Source organism: Cygnus olor, chromosome 1 (genome assembly GCF_009769625.2).
Source record: "Cygnus olor isolate bCygOlo1 chromosome 1, bCygOlo1.pri.v2, whole genome shotgun sequence".
NCBI classification, from domain to species: domain Eukaryota; kingdom Metazoa; phylum Chordata; class Aves; order Anseriformes; family Anatidae; genus Cygnus; species Cygnus olor.
Genome location: NC_049169.1, coordinates 192,143,050 through 192,154,401, shown reverse-complemented (window position 1 = coordinate 192,154,401; position 11,352 = coordinate 192,143,050). Strand labels below are relative to the sequence as shown.

The following is an 11,352-nucleotide window of genomic DNA, read 5'->3' as shown; positions in this document are numbered from 1 at the left end:
GCAGGGGGGGGAGCAGGAGGAGCTGCTGGGGGTTAAGGGAGGGGGGCTGGCTCCTCGTTCCCCTTCGGTCCCCGCAACGTGCTCGGTCAGCCGTCCTCCTGCACCGTGGGAGCGCGAACACGTTGTTGGGTTTTAGAAAGTCGTGCCTTGCTTTCCGATGAGAGCCCAGGGGGATGAACATAGGGTAAGACAGCAGGTTTTTAAAGCTTTGATTGTTTTATTTGTCTGAATGGATATTTCTGTGTTCTCACCTCGGTGCTCGAGAGGTAGTGGGGTGTGTGCATCGTGCATGCCCATTCCCAGTGGCTGGTGGTGGCCTCAGCAGGTCTGTCTGGCGTTTTCAGACAGCTTCTCTTTAGTCTAGCCTCAAGTGGTAAAAAGGAGAAGCATGGAAGCCGTATTCAGTTCCATCTTCATGATCTGTGTCAGCATAATCTTCCAGAAAACAGATGCAAGATGTCGCTAATTCCCATCTCTGGTAAAGGAGATAAGGTATACTTTTAAGCAGTCACAGAAGCAAAAAGTTGTTTCCCCATGTGATTGGTACTCAAATATCCTTTGGCAAGGTGAGACCTAAAGGACTAGCTGGTATGATAGTGCGTACCCATAGAAGTGAAGGATATTAGAGAGGAAGAGACTTTTCACAGTACTCACATCTCCTGGCACCTGGTTAAGAGTGCTTTTGTTAATGGCTAACTACTGAAAATGAGCGTTGTTTGATTGTCTTCAGCTCTGTGTCATTCTGATCCTGTTACCCTTGATAGTTCACTCAGTATTGTCTGACCAACTCTCTGCTCTGCCATCACTCCTAGAAACAAAAGAAGTCAGAGTGGTGTGAAAGGGGCCTCTGCTCTTATTATCTAGGACAGTTTCTTGTGGGAATAGCCTACGTTCTTGACATCAGATTTTCTACTTCAGTCTCATGACCAGTAGGACTGACCCAGATATGAATCAACTTTTTAGTGAAGTAACACCGTAGTTGTGTTTGAACATGGAGTTTTCAATATATTGTGTTCTCGCTTTTTGAACTGGTTGGCTTGGCTTTGTGTTAAATAAAATAATTACTGTTTTATCCATTTCTTTTGATTGCAGCTACAAATGTTAAGCTGAACCATGAGTTTCGCATTGCATGATCTACTTATGTGCTGTCGTCGCCTTGAAAATGAGAGAGCTACAGAGCGAAGGGTAACAAGTTTTCTTCTGGTGTGTGTGCCTAAGGCAATGAAGGGAACCATTAATAATTCTTCTTCTTGAAATAAATTTTCAGAATGAAATTGAAAATTTCAAGCGACTCCTCCGTGATCCTGGAACAGTTCTCCGGCTGGACCAGAATTCTGATTCTGGACACGGAAACCAACTCAACTGGGATGCCGTATTTAGGTAGTTTCCTTTTCCTGTCCAGAGCGAAGCACCTCTTTTTTTTTTTTTTTTCCCTCCTCTTTTTGGATGGTCACAGTTCTCTTGCATGGAACATCGTTATTTTGTTCGTCAGGCTTATATTAATACTTACATTCTGCAGATTGAGTCAGACTTCTTTTCAGTTTGTAAACGAGAAATGGCTTATGTTAGTCTCTCTCTAAAGGAGCTAAAGTTAAATTAGCCAAAAATTCATGAAGTGGTTCAGTGCAATACTTACCACACACAGACGATGCAGTAGATCTAACTGCTAGGAAACTAATCATTAATTAGGTGGTTGATTTTTCATACAAAAAAAATAGTTACTTTTGTTTATTGAAATTCTCTACGTCTGATTTTCATTCTATAGTTTGTACGTAGATTGGAGATAGCTCATCAGAATTTTTTGTGTTACTCAGTTCTTCAAAACACAATGGAAGGGCTGTGGCTTTTCAATTAAAGAAGTTGTTCTGTGATGTTTGTAGAGGCCTATGTTGGAAATAGTCTGCTTTAGGTATACTACAAGTAAAGACTGAGTGGGAGTGTGGTAAGTTCTTAGAGCAGTAGAGCCCAATGTTAATTTCATGTTAAAAGTGCATCTGAAGTATTAGTTTTTGTAAGCTGATGTCTAGGCAGCTTTCCAGCATGTTTTTTAGTTGGACAACATTTGAATAGTTCTCATTTCTTAGATGTACCACTAATACTGTGAGAAGTATTTGATAATTTTTTTGTGTTGCTTTTGGGATGACCAGTAGCATATAAGAATACGAAAACAGACTTTCAGCTGAATACAAGTAGTAGGACAGAAATTCTACAGTAATTGGCAGTGACAAAACCAGTGAAAAGTTTAATCTATTCATACTATATTTTAATTGCAAATGATAGAGAAATAGGACTTGAAGGGACTATTATTATTTTGTGGTGTAATGTTGTATCATAAATAAAAACTTGGTATTGCATTTTTTCTAATTAAAAATATTGTATGTAACATCATGCAAAGTTAATAGGAAAGTTTGGTTCCTATTCAGGTTGCTTTTGAGTTATCTTAAAAACTAAAAGCAATTTTTGTTGTTTTTAGTTTTTAATAATTATAATTATGAAAAGGTTAAGTGCCAGTGTTTTAGTTTAAAACATTTACCTGTTTTATTAGTCATAAATTTGCAGATCTTTCATTGGTATCTCTTATATTTTTGAAGTGTCTTGAAGAAATATTTCCAGAAAGAAATGGAAAACCTCAGACTGACAAAACCAAATGCATCTGCTTCAACCCAAAGTTCCAGACAGAAGAGGATGCAAGAGATTGGCAGCCTGGTCAAATATTTCATCAGACGTGCTAATAGAAGTCAGTAATAAATGGTCGTATAAAATTATTGTTTTGTTTTGATGCCTTAAACTTCAGATTCCTTCTCTGAAGTGAGTTACCAGGGTGGGATTCATCTTGGTTGCTTCCAGACATTTACAATTCAAATATCTTCATGTGAGTTAGTCCTTTGTGTCTCTGTCCTTGTTCATGATCACTGTGCCTTTTTCTGATTATTCAGTGTGCTTCTAACTGGTGTATCCTCTCCTGTCTCATGCATAATTTCATTCTTAGAAGCAGTTTAAGTAGATGATCTCTAACAAAATGGTTTCTGAACTGTAGTTTTATTTTTAAGTAAACATGGAAATGTTCATTTTACAAGCAATTAATTCCACGTTTATTTGGCACACTTTGGATTAATTGGAGTCTGCTGTTGTTTTTTTCCATAGGAGGACCCAGACTGGAATGCCAGGAACTTCTGAATTATGTCTTGCAAATTATAAAAGATCCAACAAGTTGTGCTGCTTATGGCTCTGACTGTAGTAGTATACTCCTAAAAGATATCCTCTCAGTAAGGAAGTATTGGTGTGAGATACACCAGCAACAGTGGCCAGGTAACATTTTCAAGCCTTCTTAGAAATGTCTTTTACTAGTATGGAAGTATGTTTAGGGGCATTTTAATTGTTTGATGCTTTCCCTGCAATGCCATGTTGTATGAAGCTCTACACAAACCTTTATTAAATTTTGTGTCAGCATTGAAGACTTAGCATTGAAATATACAGAGCAGCAAAGATTAGGAATTGATTTTTCTTTCTGCTTACTGTTTGTGTATTGCTTGCTGAAACATGCACTTACAAAAAATGGAGTTATGTGCAAGTTCTCTGCAGAGTTTAACATGTCTAATGATTTTAATATGTATAAAGAATCCATGGAACATGTGTACAGGAAATAGCCTCTGTAACACTGATGTTGGTGTGCAGTTGTTTACAAGTTATTAGGTACTGGCTGGTATAGTTTTGGAATAGTTAATGTACTAATGTCAGATTTTATTAGAGTTTTGTTGGCTCACGGAAGTCTAAAAAAGCATTGATTCACTGTTGTTAGGCAAAAGAAGGTGGTAGAAATTTTACAGTTTAGTTTGTTGAATGTTGCATGTGTAATTCTGGAGAAAGTGTAGAAGTGAAGCATAGAACTTTGCATTATTTGCATGGTGTAGTGTTTTAGAGTTGGTTTGTTTTCTGAGAAAATGCTCTGCTCTGTAGCTTAAAGAGCGTTGCTTAACTCCAGAATGGAAATAAATTTGCAGAGGACTCAGAGGAGTCTAGTAATACTGGGAGTCAAAATGGAGGCCAAAAATTTTGTGTAAGGCTGGCAAAGCTAGGAGGCTGAACTGTACCAGTATGGTATGGGAGATGTGATAAGAAAATTGGAGAGACTGAGGGTGGGGTCAGAGAAGCTAAAGAAGATGGTACCATTTGGCTGTAGAGGTAGAACTAGAAATTGGAGGTTGGAGGGGAAGCTTGAAATGTTTGCGGGAGCTGCCTGAGGCTAGGAGCTAGTAAGGTGGGGGGAGAAGACAAAGGGGGCTGTCACCCCGCAGGTAAGAACTGGGAACTCAGGTAAGATTGAGAATAGGCAGATAGGGAATGGGACAAGAAGTCAAGGGTGCTGGAGACAGATATTGAAGAAGGCAAAGAAGGGAAGTGGAGTGTGAGTGTCACGGGAAGGGTTCATACAGGTTGCATAAGGAGCCTGTGGAAGTTGTGTAGCAGTTAGGTAGCTGAGAAACACGTGAGCTGAGTATATCTAAATATAGCTTGAAGCACCTAAGGGAGGGGCACAGTGGAATGTAGTCACTGAAGTGAGGCAGGGCTGAAGGCCATAAATCTAGAGGAGGTTAGACTTAAATCTGTTATATGAAGCAAGTTGCGGTATTAGAGGAAGAATATATGAGCTTTATGAAGGTTATCGTAACCTTTGCTGGTGATTCCAACTTAATGCTTGTTTATAAAATCTTGGAGTACAATTGATAAGTTTGTTTTCTGTTGATAAAATCAGCGATGTGGTACAGGAGTTGAAGATTTGAATGGAATAGAATAGTTCAGTTGGAAGGGACCATCAGAGACCATCAAGTCCAACTGTCTGGCCACTTCAGGACTAACCAAAAGTTAAAGCATACTCATGAGGGCATTGTCTGTTTGACGCTTGAACATTGACAGGTGTGGGGCATCAGACACCTCTCTAGGAAGTCTATGTTTGACCACCCTCACCATAAAAACATTTTTTCTAGTGCCTAATCTGACCCTTCCCGGTGCGGCTTTGTGCTGTTCTGACATGTCCTGTCAGCAGTTACCAGGGAGAAGACACCAACACCTCCCTCTGTGCTTCCCTCCTCAGGATTAGAACATAGATTCCAGATGTTGCTCCAAAGCAGTTAGATTTGGCAAGCAGCTACCTACTTCATGAGGCCCTTCTATCTTTTGGAAGTTCTGAGCTACTCGATGTAGATAATCATTGTCTTAAAAATTATGAGGAGGTCTCATATTGGTGTGTATATTGTCTGCATTGTCAAAGGACTCACCAAACTCCGGGAGAAGCTGTATTTCAGCAGAAGCTGAATGCAACCTTACTGAAGGAAACCAGAAGACCCATGAGGTGCTCGTGGGGCTGTGCACCCCATGCATCTTTGGCATTGACTTTTTAATGAGTGGATATTTTAGAGACCAATGAGGACATCAGTGGGCATTTGATATTATCACTGTAGAAATGACTGAGGACACTCCTTTGCTCAACTGCTTGACCCTCTCAAAAGGAGGGGGAGTGAGGACTGCAGCAGACATCACCTCAGTTGATACTGGTTGCAACTTGGTGCACTGGTGGCAATGTTGGGCCAGCAAAGATTTACACAGTCCTGTACATGGGTCTTACCAAAGGTCTGGAAAGTTCAGGGGTAACTGCTCAAACCCATTCACCATTCAACAACTCCATCTGGATAGTGTGAAAGTCCAGTGAGGATTGGAGATTAACCAGAGATGTAACATCAACCTTGAACACAGCAGTATCAGATGTTTGAACTACAGTAGGAACTGAAAGCAAAGTTTGCTACCGAGTATGTGACTTTTGACACAGATAATGTATTTTGTTTTCTGTTTCCCTGGCCCCTGAGTGTAAACCACAGTTTGCCTTTACCTGGAGAGAAGTAGAACATGCTTAGAACTTTTCTGCCACAAGGAAGGACACGTAGCCCATCTGTCACAGACTTGTACAAAAGGTTTTGGAAGAAGGCAGTGCTTCAGAGCACACATTGATGACTTTGTAATGTGGGGAAACATTGTCTAAGAGTTGAGTGTATAGCAAAAGCGAAGAGATGATTGAGATTTTACTAAAGGCAAGATTCACACTCAAAGGAGGTAAAAAAAAAAAAAAACGTGCAAGAAATAGTTTCTTTGTGTCAAATGGCAAGATGTGCTGTCGTATTCCAGCTGATGTGATTTCCAGAATCAAGACAATGTACTGCTGACTAATAAAAAGGAAACAATTTTTTTCTTGGAATGGTGAGATTTTGGCAAATGCACGTCTCTGGATACAGTCTGCCTACGGATCAAGTCACCAGGAAAAAGGTGACATTCAGGTGACAAACTGAGCAACAGTTGAGATCCAACTATAGGCTACCAGGTATATACGCTGTCAGAAGAAACGTTACCCATCTGTGAATGAATCTGGGCTGCATTTGAAATACTGGAATTGAAATCAGAAATGTTTCTGGCCCTTCTCCTGCTGGTCCTTCACTGTGTGCCGAAAGGAGAAATGCCTTTGGCTTACTACATACCAAGTGATACTTGGAATAAATGGGCAGCCTTAATAACCCAGTGGGCTCATAAGGGCAAGGAGGCATGCTTGGGCTTGCTGGAGGAGTTGATGGATTGGCCCAAACATTGTGATTTCTTGGGTGCCACCCAAGGTATTACCATATGCTCAAGCCCTGAAATATAACAGATTTTCAAAACGTTAGTAATATGCTGTTTTTTCTAATGGTTCTTGCCTAATTGTTGGCAATCAGCAAAAATGGAAAGCTGTCGTTTGGAATCCTGTCCAACAGGTGATAAATATGTATGAAGGTGAAGGGTGGTCAAGTCAAGGGAGACATGGACATAACTGGACAGAGTCCAACAAAGGACCATGAAGATGATTGAGGGACTGGAACATCTCGTAGGAGGGAGGATTGTGATTGAACTGTGACTGTTTAGCCTGAAGAGGAGAAGGCTCAGGGGTATGTTATAGTGTATACAAATGCCTGAAGCAAGGGTGCAAAGAGGGTGAAACCAGGCTCTTTTCAGTGGTGCCCAGGGACAAGACAAGGGGCAGTGGGCACAAACTGAAATGGAAGAGGTTCCATATGAATGCCAGGAAGTGTCTTCATGGCAGTGAAGGTGATGGAGCACAGGCAGAGATTGCCTAGAGAGGTTGTCAGGTCTCCTTCCTTGGAGATGTTCAAAAGCTGCCTGCATGTGGTTTTGGACAAGCTGCTCTGGGTGTCCCTGCTTGAGGAGGGTATTGGACCAGATGGCTTCCAGAGGTCCCTTCCAACCACTCTGTGATCCCCAAACCTTAAGAAACAGGACTGACATTTTTTATTGCCAACAGTTTCAGGAAAGGAGAAGAGGCTGGAAAATGTCCAAAATAGTAGCTAAATCTCTAATAAAGAAAAAAAACAATGCAAAGAAAGGATTGATATTACTAAGGAGGCTTTTATTCTCCTGTTGCTTAACAAACTACTCTCCTTCTTAGGTAATCTTAATCTTAGGTAATCTCAATACCGTGACGCTCTATTTGCTGTGCCACCCTCTGCTGCTGAAGTTAGTTTTCAGGGCTTGACTTCACCTGTCTATTGTAGGAGTTAAGGCAGAGATAGATCTATCCCAGTGTTACTGCTATCTACAGAGAACTGTCCTTGATAGCCTGAGAACTGTGGGAAGGATGGCAATAAACAACAGAACCGTGCATTGTCACATATATTCAAGGACCAACAGACTTTCTGTTCTTTGGAAGAATCTGCAGAAGATCTCTTCTTCAGCAGCCTCTTTTCCCTGCCTCTTCACATAGGTCGTCCACCCCCAATGTTGTCCTCACATTGTTGCAGGCTTCTCTGAGATGTTTTTGCAACACCACAGGCCTGAAGCAGCACGAAGAATCATAGAATCATTAAGGTTGGAAAGACCTTCAAGGTCATCTGGTCCAACCATCACCCTACCACCAATGTCACCGATCACATCCCTAAGTGCCAGGTCCAGCCTTTCCTTAAACACACCCAGGGATGGTGACTCCACCACCTCCCTGGGCAACCTGTTCCAATGCCTGACTGCTCTTTCTGAGAAGAAATGTCTCCTCATTTCCAACCTAAACCTCTCCTGGCACAACTTGAGGCTGTTGCCTCTAGTCATATCACTAGTCACCTGTGAGAAGAGGCTGACCCCCAGCTCCCCACACCTTCCTTTCAGGTAGTTGGGGGGAACAATAGGGTTTTCCCTGAGCCTTCTCTTCTCCAGACTAAACAACCCCAGTTCCCTCAGCCACTCCTCATAGGACTTGTGTTCCAGGCCCTTCACCAGCATCATAGCCCTTCTCTGGACACGTTCCAGGGCCTCGATGTTCTTCTTATAGTGAGGGGCCCAAACCTGAACGCAGTAGTCAAGGTGCAGCCTCACCAAAGCTGAGTACAGGGGGACGATCGCTTCCCTGGTCCTGCTGGTTACACTATTCCTGATACAAGCCAGGATGCGATTGGCCTTCTTGGCCACCTGGGCACGCTGCTGGCTCATGTTCAGGTGAGCATCGACATCAGATCCTTTTCCTCTGCACAGCTTTCCAGCCACTCTCCCCCAAGCCTGTAGCGCTGCATGGGGTTGTTGTGGCCAAAGTGTGGGACCCGGCATTTAGCCATGTTGAACCTCGTCCCATTGGCCTCTGCCCATCGACCTATACTGTCCCTCTGCAGGGCCTTTCTACCCTCCAGCAGATCAACGCTTCCCCCCAACTTGGTGTCCTCTGCAAACTTACTGAGGGTGTGCGCAATTCCCTCATCCAAATCATCAACAAAGATATTAAAGAGGATGGGCCCCAACACCGACCCCTGGGGAACGCTGCTGGTGATGGGTTGCCAGCTGGATTTCACTCCATTCACCACCACTCTCTGGGCCCAGCTGTCCATCCAGATTTTAACCCAGTAAAGAGTGTACCTGTCCAAGCCATGGGCTGCTAGCTTCTCCAGGAGACCACTGTGGGAGACTGTGTCAAAGGCGTTGGTGAAGTATAGGTAGACTACGTCAACAGCCTTTCCGTCATCTACCAGGGGGTCACCCAATCATAGAAGGAGAAGGAGATGAGGTTGGTCAGGCAGGACTTGCCTTTCTTGAACCCATGCTGACTGGGCCTGATCCCCTGGCAGTCCCGCATACATAGTGTGATTGCATTCAAGATGACCTGTTCCATCACCTTTCCTGGCACTGAGGTCAGGCTGACAGGCCTGTAGTTCCCTGGTTCCTCCTTATGACCCTTATAGATGGGTGTCACATTAGCAAGTCTTCAGTCACCCGGGACCTGTCTGGATGACCATGACTGCCGATAGATGATGGAAGCCGGCCCAGCAATCACATCCGCCAACTCCGTCAGCACCCTCGGGTAGATCCCATCTGGCCCCATGGACTAGTGACAGCCCAGGTGAAGCAGCAGGTCTCTAACTGTTTCCACCTAAACTGGGGGGAGGGGGGATTCTTCTGCTCCTCATCCCAGACTTCCAGGTTGGGAGGATGAGTACCCTGAGGATAAGTGGTGGGTAAGAGTGGGAAGAGGAGATGGAGGACCGCATGAAAGCTGTGTTTGAAAGGATCACGAAGGGTCTTGGTTCACTTAGATGAGGCTTGATGGAGGCTTGGGAACATGAAAGTCTAGAGAGGTGGCAGAAGTATGAAAAGACACTAGACCATGCTCTTAAGCAGTGACTGATGTGCAACCTATTGGACTTGGAGAAAAAAGACAAGTCAAAAAGTGAAGGGGACTGCAACTCCTCCAATGACTTGTGTAGGGGACTGGTTCACAAAGTGTCTATCCAAGTGTTTAAGTAGAGCTAGGAGGATGGTGCATGACAGCGGGGTTTAGAGATTTTTACAATTTAGGCCTTTGTATCTCCATGAATGGAGGTGTTGTGCCTGCTTGTTTAGTTTGGTCAGGTTAATAAGATTTTGTTAATGTTAGTTTTCAGTAGACCCTGATGGCCTCCAGAAGACGGATTATATCGCTGGCTGTTATACTTATCCCTTTCCTATATTCAGATCTTGATTTTTAAAAAATCGTATGCAGTATTTGCCTTCTTACCTGTTGATCTCTGTGTATGTTATGGCTGTATTGGCTTTCCCAGGGAATCACAGAAGCAGAGAATAGTTCATCATCCCAGATTTCTAGTCCAGCCTCCTTAAAGCAAGCTCAGCTATGAGATCAGACTAGCTGGTGATATGGGATCAAATTTTCTTTTTCTTTTTTTTTTTAATGCTTTTTGTTGACTAGCTTGTTTTGCTGCAAGTCTTACTCTTGTTCAGATTCTTGGCTTTGCGTAAATCTGTCTGCTTTCCTTCCGTGTGTGTTCTTTGAGGGGAGGTCAGCAGGGAGCACAGAGAGTTGTTGTGAATAGAGTTCAACCAGAAAGTGCTCTGTGGGTGTGACAGCAGGAGTGGTTTCCCAACCTGAGGAGGTTCCAGTACAGAAATCCACCCCCCCCCCCCCCGCCCCGGGTTAGGGAGCTTTGGGCTATTGTGGCCTTGAGCTGCTGTGCAATTGCAATTGTGTAGGACTCCCAGTTTTGAGAGTGTTGGAAATGCTGGCTTCAAGTTTCTTGCTGAGGGTCCATCATCTTGCAGTGAGATCACTGATGCACATTCCACTTCCACCCTTTATGTAGAAGAGACACGGTTAAATCAGGTGTCGGCACTGTTGTCTCCAGCTTAAAGGTTTGTGACCCAGTAATGTAGGGCTATGAGGCAACCCTGATTCCCATGATACAGTCACCTGAGTGCTGCAAATGGCCCTATGCCTGCTTGGGAAGAATGTGTTGGTATCTCTTTTGAGTAAGAGGCCCGAGTTATGAAAGACCTGGTGAAGGTGGCATTTTAAGTCCTGCAGGAGCCTGCCAAGATGTCCATAAATCTACCAAGGCCTGCACGACAGTGAAACAGTAGCCCTTGCAATTTATTTGTAGTTGTCCTGAGCTGGCTTCTCCATAGTTCAGCTATCTGAGATCAAAACTCTGGATGAAGTCATTGATACTCCATGCATGGAGTATTCAAGATATTTTGAACACCTCAGAGGCCTTGATCCTGACTGTCGAGAGCTCGTTCACCCTAAACTGACGAACTACTCGCTAGCAGAGTTGAATTTTGTCAGGCTCATCTAGGTGATAGTCAGTCTAGTGAACAAATCTGCAGACTCCTGAAGTTCATTCAAGGGTGGTGAAAGTATGGGGCCAGTTCTTGACGGAAGGCCCCAGTGGTTCCCCTTCCATTCGGAAGGTTTGTGGTAATTGGTCATTCTGCATCCCAAGGACTATATGAGCTCAGAGCATGACTGTGAGCCAAGCAGTCATAGTGGCTGGGATTCCCAAAAGATCA

General features: G+C 43.5%; 1 protein-coding gene across 5 annotated transcripts in view; it reads left to right on the top strand.

The window, feature by feature from the left end:
* The window catches only part of ATM (ATM serine/threonine kinase), a 76,827-nt gene that overhangs the window by 214 nt on the left and 65,261 nt on the right, over positions 1-11,352 (top strand). For 3 of the 5 annotated variants that reach the window (XM_040544094.1, XM_040544097.1, XM_040544096.1), the window contains exons 2-5: positions 1,093-1,185; positions 1,268-1,380; positions 2,592-2,737; positions 3,145-3,309. In XM_040544094.1, the coding sequence (XP_040400028.1) occupies positions 1,114-1,185; positions 1,268-1,380; positions 2,592-2,737; positions 3,145-3,309 (496 nt within the window). In that variant the 5' untranslated portion in view covers positions 1,093-1,113. Of the gene's footprint in view, positions 1-10; positions 185-1,092; positions 1,186-1,267; positions 1,381-2,591; positions 2,746-3,144; positions 3,310-11,352 lie in introns of those variants that run through there. The other 2 variants (XM_040544095.1, XM_040544099.1) reach the window with 2 other exon arrangements.